General features: G+C 31.4%; 1 protein-coding gene across 2 annotated transcripts in view; it reads right to left on the bottom strand.

Annotated features, from left to right (window-relative positions):
- Positions 1–13,360, bottom strand: part of LOC144448726 (doublecortin domain-containing protein 1-like) — a 138,534-nt gene that overhangs the window by 119,789 nt on the left and 5,385 nt on the right. For both annotated transcript variants that reach the window (XM_078139033.1, XM_078139034.1), the window contains exon 2: positions 8,975–9,181. In XM_078139033.1, the coding sequence (XP_077995159.1) occupies positions 8,975–9,162 (188 nt within the window). In that variant the 5' untranslated portion in view covers positions 9,163–9,181. The remainder of the gene's footprint in view (positions 1–8,974; positions 9,182–13,360) is intronic.

Here is a 13,360-nt window from a genome sequence, read left to right as displayed (position 1 = left end):
ACAAATAAAAGGGCCTTCGACGTGTATATATGGGATTATATTAGCGCTATCAATGGGGATACTACTACGTACTAGGACAATGGTGTTGCATATGTTGTTAGCTGTATCGAGAACGATCGGAGCGACTTCATAGCCCGGGCTTCATAGGCTATGGACTTGCCACTTCCTGTCGGCACACTAACGAAAACATCTTTCCCAGAGACATTGGCATCTATAATTCTTCTGTGAAAGTCTTTCAAGTGTGAGTATCCAAGTTTCTCCAATGCATCTTGATATGTTGACTCGCTTGGTGACTCCGGCGACACCATGTTCATTTTGATTGACAAGCTTTGTGAACTATGACCTAAATGTCAAATAGTCTACAATAAAAATGTCCTTACTGTTATCGAGTGAGGGCACGGCAAGGAACAACAGTCGGATACTCGGTAAAGCCCTATCTAATGGTTTGCATTAGGTCAAAGATTACTAGTCAAAGCTTACTAGACCTTATCACAAAGTCTCTGTCTGACATATTGTCATGCCATATACAATGTACCCCTATCATTTCATCTAAGTAGTATGATTCATACATTGTCACTGTCTTTGTTCCAGTCTCAAGGATGACAATTCAAATCTTTTGACATCTAACTGAAGTGCTGTAGCTGCCCATGTCTTCTTACATCAGACTTGTGTCTGTTACCATGACAACAATAACAAACATTTGAAATCTAGATTAGACAATGATAACAATCCTACATTTAATGTGAGTTAGCTGTGAGGTGATATACATGTACATGAATTCAAAAGTAAACCAGTTCACCTGTAGTTTCTTTGCTATTGTTGACTACAAATATATAAAGCAAATTTGTTTCATTTTTTTGTCACAATTAAATTGCATTATGAAATTGCATAACAGTATTAACTAAATGATTTAGTCACACTCTTTAATACAAATGTATATATATCATTATCATTTCTTACAAATGTAGATCATGTCAGCATATTATGACTAGGTAAATATGTGACATAATGTCTCTCAATTATTTTCAACAGTATTGAAAAAAACCCTATTTTTTCATTTCTTTTCCTTTTAAATCATGAAATTACAATGAAAACAATGAGATGTATTTTAATTATTTCTATAATTTATTTCATTTTTAAAATATGGAGATTAATTTTGACAAGAGTTGTTGTGGTAACAATCAATTAATATCACATCATATGATAAGCTCTTTATCATAATGTGTCAATTTTCTTTTCTCTGTTCTTAACCTATTTTTTTCTTCAACTTTAAATGCCATCAACATCCAGCTTTGACTGTTAGCAGAAGCCACTCCACATATCCACACTAGAGTGCACTGATGTCCACAATGGTAACCAATAACAACCAGAACTCAATACAAGTTTCAAATACTTAGGAGAGTTCATTGAACGTCTACGTGATTTGATAAATTTCCAAAAAACATAGTTTGACATGGATCTGAATGGCACAATTTCTATGCAATATAAAATAATGACTGCAGTATGGCATATTACAATGAATCTTAAACACTTCAAACAAATCTATTAAATAATTGCCAATGACCATTCTAAGTAAAGAAAATCTATAGAACCATTGGAAGCTGATTATTTCAAGTGTTGATGTAAAGTTACGCCTTCCTTAAGTGTTATTGAAGCCATGATGTAGCCCTTCAGTGTGCATGTGAAGTTCTACCATCAACTACTAAGTTTAGTTTGTATCATGTAGTATAAATGATTACCATATCAGCAGAAACAATGAGTCCAGACAAGACAAACATGCTGTATATTCATGTTATCATTGCTGACCCTATGTGGTCTAGAGATTGTACACTAGACTAGACAAATACAGATAGGTTATCATCACAGCCCTTGCATATACACAGCATTGTACAGATTGTACAGTGTCAGTAGTGTAAAGTTGAATGCCTACATACCCTACATACAGCATTGTACAAGTTGTACAGTAATGTAAAGTTGAATGCCTACATACCCTACATACAGCATTGTACAAGTTGTACAGTAATGTAAAGTTGAATGCCTACATACCCTGCATACAGCATTGTACAAGTTGTACAGTAGCATAAAATTGAATGCCTACATACCCTGCATACAGCATTCAAGTTGTACAGTAGTGTACATGTAATTGTAAAGTTGAATGCCTACATACCCTACATACAGCATTGTACAAGTTGTACAGTAGTGTAAAGTTGAATGCCTACATACCCTACATACAGCACTGTACAAGTTGTACAGTAGTGTAAAGTTGAATGCCTACATACCCTACATACAGCATTGTACAAGTTGTACAGTAGTGTAAAGTTGAATGCCTACATACCCTACATACAGCATTGTACAAGTTGTACAGTAGTGTAAAGTTGAATGCCTACATACCCTACATACAGCATTGTACAAGTTGTACAGTAGTGTAAAGTTGAATGCCTACATACCCTACATACAGCACTGTACAAGTTGTACAGTAGTATAAAATTGAATGCCTACATACAGCATTGTACAGTAGTGTAAAGTTGAATGCCTATATCATATTTATGTATACTTGATCACATACATTTTTTGTGCAAGCAACCTCTCCTATTGTCCGAATGGTAGTCTCAAATAAACATTACTCTATTGCCATGGAAATAACTTTCAAATGTGTGAATCTGCCTGGTTTCAACATATTCTTGCATAAATTAACAAACCACCATAAACACACCATAATAAATGGATAACATGTTTTATTATCATTTTACTGAGATATTGTATTGGTATAGGGAATAAATATAAACCCTACATATAGATAACCACTTTCTTTTCACTCCCGCGTTTCAATTTTATCATAGGGTAAAGGACTAATAATCAATTTTGTTCTCGCAATTTTCCAGATTTCTAATATTAGTTTCTCTACATTTCAAATTATACATGTAAAGTTTAAATATTGTTTCCTCTCACTTTTTTCCCCATATCACTGTCTTATCAGAGTTTACTAACTTTGCATTAGCAGAGTGCTAATTCTAGAACAAACTCATAGGCTAATTGTCAGATTAACACATTGCACAGCAGTAAGTGTAAACATCTACTGTTGTAAACAAATAAAGAGTATTCCCTTATCAACAAAATCGTTATGACTTCAACCAACCATTGTTGTACACAAATAAAGAATGTTCAATTATCAACAAAATTGATTTCAATCGACCAAAAATACATGCATTGTAGTCTTGCTGCTAGACCCCTCAGGCTTTTCTGCTCACTGTCAAGGTGACCAAAGGTCGCTAGTGAGGACAAAAGCCTTAGGGCTAATTTTTAGTGGTCTGAGGTGCCACCTTCAGAAACAGAATGTTGAGAAGAAAGCCTGAGGTCTAGCAGTGAGACTAATGCATTGGATGCCGTTTTTTGTGTTGACTATCCCAGGCCAGCTTTACTCCCTTGCTAAAATAATGTACAACTGTCATCATGTAGCAATAGACAATAGATGTAAATTCATCACTCATTTCAAAATACACAGACACATAATGCACACAAGCTGCATAAACCATCGTGTAAACATGGGAAATGTTACAACTACAGAATGGTATCTACTTTTCTGATGAAAATGCCAGTGGCTTGACTTACTACAGAGACATAGAACACAACTTGACCTATCATGAGATTTAGTCGTACAGTGTGAAACGTTTTCAATATTTCTGCATTTTTCACTCAAACATGCTCATTACATATTCATAAATTTGACCATTCCTAACAAGTAAGTTTTATAATGCAATAACTCAACTAAATCGTGCTCAATTTTCACACTGTTTTCACAAAAATGTCTGCTTTCGCTTAATGATGACACAATCGGACCTTTGTCCTTTCCTCATGATGTACAATGTACATTGTAGAATTTGTAGTGGTGCTATACAAAACAAATACCACATGGTTCCAGATGAGTAACTCTCATGTTACCTGATAACTTTCTGCTAATATTTGAAACAAAAGAAACCCTTGCACACTAGCTAAGTTTTGCAAATGACATGGCTCATTTAAAGAGTAGTGCAGAGACGAGGAAGCCTGTATAGATTTCTACCAAGAGATCCTAGAACTATAATATACAGGCAATCAATGGTAGGAAATTATAGTGTACAGTTTAGATTGTATCATTTTGCCATTTGCCATAGCCACATATTGGTCAAGCTGGAGAATCATAGATACATGTATTGTTGTTTTTCACAAATTATCATTTTGTATGGTTGTACGTAAGTAAGACTTGTTGATATGACACACTCACTTCAGGGACATTATGATGTGCACAGGTATGGGGTGCCGTTTGTAAACTTATTATTTAACTATATTATTTGTTCAAAAGTCATTATTTAACGCAATTATATGTATATAATCGTTTATTTACAAATCATGTAAGACCTGATAATTTATTTATATACAATTTATCATTATAGTCGACCAAATTATATACATATAATACATTATTTAGACAATTATTTATATATAAATGTATTATTTATAAATAATTTTAGTGCACGTCCATTATTATTATATGTATATAATAGACTTGCATTTACATTATTTATAAATAATACATTATATAAATAATTGTCTAAATAATGTATTAGATATATAATAGACTTGCACTTACATTATTTATAAATAATACATTTATATAAATAATTGTCTAAATAATGTATTATATGTATATAATTTGGTCGACTATAAATTGTATATAAATAAATTATCAGGTCTTACATGATTTGTAAATAAACGACTACATACATATAATTGCGTTAAATAATGACTTTTGAACAAATAATATAGTTAAATAATAAGTTTACAAACGGCACCCCATACACAGGCATTCATTGAGACACATCACACAATCAAACTCCTTGTGATTAATACCTTATTTTGAAATATAGACTGAATATTTTTAAAGCAAATGTGGCTAAATGCTCATGGGTTAGAAAGACCATTCATGTCTGATTGAGATTGCACACACACACACACACACACACACACACACACACACACACACACACACACACACACACACACACACACACACACACATATACCGGTACATACATACATACATACATATACACACACACATACATACATACATACATACATACATACATACATACACACACACACACACACATACATACATACATACATACATACACACATACACATACTGGTACTACACACATACAGAGACAAACAGACAGACTGAAAGACAAAAGTATAACATATAATATAACATTCCCTTATGAAAGGTAATAACATCCATTAAGGCAGTATTTAATAATAAACAAATTGTACTGCAGTCTGGTTACAATTTGATCATTATACTAGGTAATAGAGAATAAACAAATTGTACTGCAGTCTGGTTACAATTTGATCATTATACTTGGTAAAAGAGAATAAACAAATTGTACTGCAGTCTGGTTACAATTTGATCATTATACTAGGTAAAAGAGAATAAACAAATTGTACTGCAGTCTGGTTACAATTTGATCATTAATTATACTTGGTAAAAGAGAATAAACAAATTGTACTGCAGTCTGGTTACAATTTGATCATTATACTAGGTAAAAGAGAATAAACAAATTGTACTGCAGTCTGGTTACAATTTGATCATTATACTAGGTAAAAGAGAATAAACAAATTGTACTGCAGTCTGGTTACAATTTGATCATTATACTAGGTAAAAGAGAATAAACAAATTGTACTGCAGTCTGGTTACAATTTGATCATTATACTAGGTAAAAGAGAATAAACAAATTGTACTGCAGTCTGGTTACAATTTGATCATTATACTAGGTAAAAGAGAATAAACAAATTGTACTGCAGTCTGGTTACAATTTGATCATTATACTAGGTAAAGGAGAATAAACAAATTGTACTGCAGTCTGGTTACAATTTGATCATTATACTAGGTAAAAGAGAATAAACAAATTGTACTGCAGTCTGGTTACAATTTGATCATTATACTTGGTAAAAGAGAATAAACAAATTGTACTGCAGTCTGGTTACAATTTGATCATTATACTTGGTAAAAGAGAATAAACAAATTGTACTGCAGTCTGGTTACAATTTGATCATTATACTTGGTAAAGGAGAATAAACAAATTGTACTGCAGTCTGGTTACAATTTGATCATTATACTTGGTAAAAGAGAATAAACAAATTGTACTGCAGTCTGGTTACAATTTGATCATTATACTAGGTAAAAGAGAATAAACAAATTGTACTGCAGTCTGGTTACAATTTGATCATTATACTAGGTAAAGGAGAATAAACAAATTGTACTGCAGTCTGGTTACAATTTGATCATTATACTTGGTAAAAGAGAATAAACAAATTGTACTGCAGTCTGGTTACAATTTGATCATTATACTAGGTAAAAGAGAATAAACAAATTGTACTGCAGTCTGGTTACAATTTGATCATTAATTATACTTGGTAAAAGAGAATAAACAAATTGTACTGCAGTCTGGTTACAATTTGATCATTATACTTGGTAAAGGAGAATAAACAAATTGTACTGCAGTCTGGTTACAATTTGATCATTATACTAGGTAAAAGAGAATAAACAAATTGTACTGCAGTCTGGTTACAATTTGATCATTAATTATACTAGGTAAAGGAGAATAAACAAATTGTACTGCAGTCTGGTTACAATTTGATCATTATACTTGGTAAAAGAGAATAAACAAATTGTACTGCAGTCTGGTTACAATTTGATCATTATACTTGGTAAAAGAGAATAAACAAATTGTACTGCAGTCTGGTTACAATTTGATCATTATACTAGGTAAAAGAGAATAAACAAATTGTACTGCAGTCTGGTTACAATTTGATCATTATACTTGGTAAAAGAGAATAAACAAATTGTACTGCAGTCTGGTTACAATTTGATCATTATACTAGGTAAAAGAGAATAAACAAATTGTACTGCAGTCTGGTTACAATTTGATCATTATACTAGGTAAAGGAGAATAAACAAACTGTACTGCAGTCTGGTTACAATTTGATCATTATACTTGGTAAAAGAGAATAAACAAATTGTACTGCAGTCTGGTTACAATTTGATCATTATACTTGGTAAAAGAGAATAAACAAATTGTACTGCAGTCTGGTTACAATTTGATCATTATACTTGGTAAAAGAGAATAAACAAATTGTACTGCAGTCTGGTTACAATTTGATCATTATACTAGGTAAAAGAGAATAAACAAACTGTACTGCAGTCTGGTTACAATTTGATCATTATACTTGGTAAAAGAGAATAAACAAATTGTACTGCAGTCTGGTTACAATTTGATCATTATACTTGGTAAAAGAGAATAAACAAATTGTACTGCAGTCTGGTTACAATTTGATCATTAATTATACTAGGTAAAAGAGAATAAACAAATTGCACTGCAGTCTGGTTACAATTTGATCATTATACTAGGTAAAAGAGAATAAACAAATTGTACTGCAGTCTGGTTACAATTTGATCATTATACTAGGTAAAAGAGAATAAACAAATTGTACTGCAGTCTGGTTACAATTTGATCATTAATTATACTTGGTAAAAGAGAATAAACAAATTGTACTGCAGTCTGGTTACAATTTGATCATTATACTTGGTAAAGGAGAATAAACAAATTGTACTGCAGTCTGGTTACAATTTGATCATTATACTAGGTAAAAGAGAATAAACAAATTGTACTGCAGTCTGGTTACAATTTGATCATTATACTAGGTAAAAGAGAATAAACAAATTGTACTGCAGTCTGGTTACAATTTGATCATTATACTTGGTAAAAGAGAATAAACAAATTGTACTGCAGTCTGGTTACAATTTGATCATTATACTAGGTAAAAGAGAATAAACAAATTGTACTGCAGTCTGGTTACAATTTGATCATTATACTAGGTAAAGGAGAATAAACAAACTGTACTGCAGTCTGGTTACAATTTGATCATTATACTTGGTAAAAGAGAATAAACAAATTGTACTGCAGTCTGGTTACAATTTGATCATTATACTTGGTAAAAGAGAATAAACAAATTGTACTGCAGTCTGGTTACAATTTGATCATTATACTTGGTAAAAGAGAATAAACAAATTGTACTGCAGTCTGGTTACAATTTGATCATTATACTTGGTAAAAGAGAATAAACAAATTGTACTGCAGTCTGGTTACAATTTGATCATTATACTAGGTAAAAGAGAATAAACAAATTGTACTGCAGTCTGGTTACAATTTGATCATTATACTAGGTAAAGGAGAATAAACAAACTGTACTGCAGTCTGGTTACAATTTGATCATTATACTAGGTAAAAGAGAATAAACAAATTGTACTGCAGTCTGGTTACAATTTGATCATTAATTATACTAGGTAAAAGAGAATAAACAAACTGTACTGCAGTCTGGTTACAATTTGATCATTAATTATACTAGGTAAAAGAGAATAAACAAATTGTACTGCAGTCTGGTTACAATTTGATCATTAATTATACTAGGTAAAAGAGAATAAACAAATTGTACTGCAGTCTGGTTACAATTTGATCATTATACTAGGTAAAAGAGAATAAACAAATTGTACTGCAGTCTGGTTACAATTTGATCATTAATTATACTAGGTAAAAGAGAATAAACAAATTGTACTGCAGTCTGGTTACAATTTGATCATTATACTAGGTAAAAGAGAATAAACAAATTGTACTGCAGTCTGGTTACAATTTGATCATTAATTATACTAGGTAAAAGAGAATAAACAAATTGTACTGCAGTCTGGTTACAATTTGATCATTAATTATACTAGGTAAAAGAGAATAAACAAACTGTACTGCAGTCTGGTTACAATTTGATCATTAATTATACTAGGTAAAGGAGAATAAACAAATAACAGTTGATGCCACAATCATCATTTTCACAAAATGACTCACTAACTAATAAACTCTATCAAGGTGTATTCATGTCTTACTTTTTCTTCGACAATGGTGGTGGCTGTTTACGTAATTCATCCAAGTACTGTGCAATTAATAAATCTTCATAGCTGATAACATCACTAGCTGTCCTATTTAATCTTCCTAGTTTCTGTGGATGTGATGGTTGTGTTCCACCAATTGACTCCGAATATTTCATGGAGTGATGTTCCCGTATTCTGGACATACTGCTCTCCTTACTCCAACTGCAAGGGATAGATTAAATTAAATATCATCAGCTGCCCTGGTATAAACTGAAATACACAGACTTGAATGTATTATGGGAAATGTGCTACTAGAATGTATTATGGGAAATGTGGTACTAGAGCGTATTATGGGAAATGTGGTACTAGAATGTATTATGGGAAATGTGGTACCAGAATGTAGTATGGAAAATATGGTACTAGAGTGTATTATGGGAAATGTGGTACTAGAGTATATTATGGGAAATGTGGTACTACAGTGTATTATGGGAAATGTGGTACTAGAGTATATTATGGGAAATGTGGTACTAGAGTATATTATGGGAAATGTGGTACTAGAGTATATTATGGGAAATGTGGTACTAGAGTATATTATGGGAAATGTGGTACTAGAGTATATTATGGGAAATGTGCTACTAGAGTATATTATGGGAAATGTGGTACTAGAGTGTGTTATGGGAAATGTGCTACTAGAGTATATTATGGGAAATGTGGTACTAGAGTGTGTTATGGGAAATGTGCTACTAGAGTGTATTATGGGAAATGTGGTACTAGAGTATATCATGGGAAATGTGGTACTTGAGTATATTATGGGAAATGTGGTACTAAAGTGCATTATGGGAAATGTGATGCTGCTCGATATTTCATGATGTTACATCATGTACAATGTCAAATTACAAACTAAAATTGTTTTCAGAGTAAAATTGAACTCAGTATTAATGATCAGAAATAAAATCGCCACTTTATCCAAGGTACCCAGTATATTAGACTGTTACACTCTTTTGATGGTTCTTAGGGTAAAAATGGACTTGTACAATGTCAATGACATTGAATACATACATGTACGGTTTACCTCTCTGCTATGCAATCCTGTCACCCTGTAGGTGTGAACAACATTTATTATTTTCAAACACACCTTGTGTTAGGACTAAAAGCAACTAAAGAGTTATTTGTAGTTGTTGGACAAGTGTATGTACATGTAATTAAAATTTCCCTTCTATTGTTTCAAAAGTAACACTGGTTAGCAAGTAAGTGACCCCATGTAAATGTATGGGCAGTGTGGGCTGTTTCTGAACAAATGCAGGCTGAACACATCAAAGGTCTGAGTGACTGGTATGTAAATGGAATGGCACGATAGCAAAATTTAATGTCCATGGAGAATGCTGTTGTCTGTGCTCTGCACTCAAGCTCTTTTCGAAGAGAGTGCTCTGAAGTACATGTACTGTACCCAATTGTTTCACTACGCATTCACATTTTCTCATTCATTGAGTAAATTCATTCAGCACTCTCAAGTGGCTTCAGCCTTTTGAACACCTATGTATGGTATCATGTCAGAAGTATAATGTAGGTATTGGACAATCACAAAAGAACATACAACAATAAATGTAAGAGCTACATGTAAAAGAAATTGTGCCGAGTACACTACATCAGATTTTTATCAGATTGTGTATTCCCACATCTACAAATAACCCCATACATAAGTCATTAGCATCTGAGCATGCCAAGTTTGATGACAAGTGTATTTTGGGGACAATGATAATAATATACTAAATATTTTATTGCATTGGACTGTATTGTAATTTGTATTGTGTAATTATATTGTATTACAATGTACTACTGTGTATGTTTGTTGGTATCAGTTATAAGTAAAAATACTGTATATTACAATGTACTACTGTGTATGTTTGTTGGTGTCAGTTATAAGTAAAAATACTGTATATTACAATGTACTACTGTGTATGTTTGTTGGTGTCAGTTATAAGTAAAAATACTGTATTTTACAATGTACTACTGTGTATGTTTGTTGGTATCAGTTATAAGTAAAAATACTGTATATTACAATGTACTACTGTGTATGTTTGTTGGTGTCAGTTATAAGTAAAAATACTGTATATTACAATGTACTACTGTGTATGTTTGTTGGTGTCAGTTATAAGTAAAAATACTGTATATTACAATGTACTACTGTGTATGTTTGTTGGTATCAGTTATAAGTAAAAATACTGTATATTACAATGTACTACTGTGTATGTTTGTTGGTGTCAGTTATAAGTAAAAATACTGTATTTTACAATGTACTACTGTGTATGTTTGTTGGTATCAGTTATAAGTAAAAATACTGCATATTACAATGTACTACTGTGTATGTTTGTTGGTATCAGTTATAAGTAAAAATACTGTATTTTACAATGTACTACTGTGTATGTTTGTTGGTATCAGTTATAAGTAAAAATACTGTATATTACAATGTACTACTGTGTATGTTTGTTGGTATCAGTTATAAGTAAAAATACTGTATTCTACAATGTACTACTGTGTATGTTTGTTGGTGTCAGTTATAAGTAAAAATACTGTATTCTACAATGTACTACTGTGTATGTTTGTTGGTGTCAGTTATAAGTAAAAATACTGCATATTACAATGTACTACTGTGTATGTTTGTTGGTGTCAGTTATAAGTAAACATTACTGCATATTACAATGTACTACTGTGTATGTTTGTTGGTGTCAGTTATAAGTAAAAATACTGTATTTTACAATGTACTACCGTGTATGTTTGTTGGTGTCAGTTATAAGTAAAAATACTGCATATTACAATGTACTACTGTGTATGTTTGTTGGTATCAGTTATAAGTAAAAATACTGTATTTTACAATGTACTACTGTGTATGTTTGTTGGTATCAGTTATAAGTAAAAATACTGTATTTTACAATGTACTACTGTGTATGTTTGTTGGTATCAGTTATAAGTAAAAATACTGTATATTACAATGTACTACTGTGTATGTTTGTTGGTGTCAGTTATAAGTAAAAATACTGTATATTACAATGTACTACTGTGTATGTTTGTTGGTGTCAGTTATAAGTAAAAATACTGTATATTACAATGTACTACCGTGTATGTTTGTTGGTGTCAGTTATAAGTAAAAATACTGCATATTACAATGTACTACTGTGTATGTTTGTTGGTGTCAGTTATAAGTAAAAATACTGTATTTTACAATGTACTACTGTGTATGTTTGTTGGTATCAGTTATAAGTAAAAATACTGTATTTTACAATGTACTACTGTGTATGTTTGTTGGTATCAGTTATAAGTAAAAATACTGTATATTACAATGTACTACTGTGTATGTTTGTTGGTGTCAGTTATAAGTAAAAATACTGTATATTACAATGTACTACTGTGTATGTTTGTTGGTGTCAGTTATAAGTAAAAATACTGTATATTACAATGTACTACTGTGTATGTTTGTTGGTATCAGTTATAAGTAAAAATACTGTATATTACAATGTACTACTGTGTATGTTTGTTGGTGTCAGTTATAAGTAAAAATACTGTATATTACAATGTACTACTGTGTATGTTTGTTGGTGTCAGTCATAAGTAAAAATACTGTATATTACAATGTACTACTGTGTATGTTTGTTGGTGTCAGTCATAAGTAAAAATACTGTATATTACAATGTACTACTGTGTATGTTTGTTGGTGTCAGTTATAAGTAAAAATACTGTATTCTACAATGTACTACCGTGTATGTTTGTTGGTATCAGTTATAAGTAAAAATACTGTATATTACAATGTACTACTGTGTATGTTTGTTGGTGTCAGTTATAAGTAAAAATACTGTATTTTACAATGTACTACTACTGTGTATGTTTGTTGGTGTCAGTTATAAGTAAAAATACTGTATATTACAATGTACTACTGTGTATGTTTGTTGGTATCAGTTATAAGTAAAAATACTGCATATTACAATGTACTACTGTGTATGTTTGTTGGTGTCAGTTATAAGTAAAAATACTGTATATTACAATGTACTACTGTGTATGTTTGTTGGTATCAGTTATAAGTAAAAATACTGTATATTACAATGTACTACTGTGTATGTTTGTTGGTGTCAGTTATAAGTAAAAATACTGTATTTTACAATGTACTACTGTGTATGTTTGTTGGTGTCAGTCATAAGTAAAAATACTGTATATTACAATGTACTACTGTGTATGTTTGTTGGTGTCAGTTATAAGTAAAAATACTGTATATTACAATGTACTACTGTGTATGTTTGTTGGTATCAGTTATAAGTAAAAATACTGTATATTACAATGTACTACTGTGTATGTTTGTTGGTATCAGTTATAAGTAAAAATACTGTATTCTACAATGTACTACTGTGTATG

Source organism: Glandiceps talaboti, chromosome 17 (genome assembly GCF_964340395.1).
Source record: "Glandiceps talaboti chromosome 17, keGlaTala1.1, whole genome shotgun sequence".
NCBI lineage: Eukaryota > Metazoa > Hemichordata > Enteropneusta > Spengelidae > Glandiceps > Glandiceps talaboti.
The sequence above is the reverse complement of the archived record's forward strand: the minus strand, read 5'-3'. Positions and strand labels throughout refer to the sequence as shown.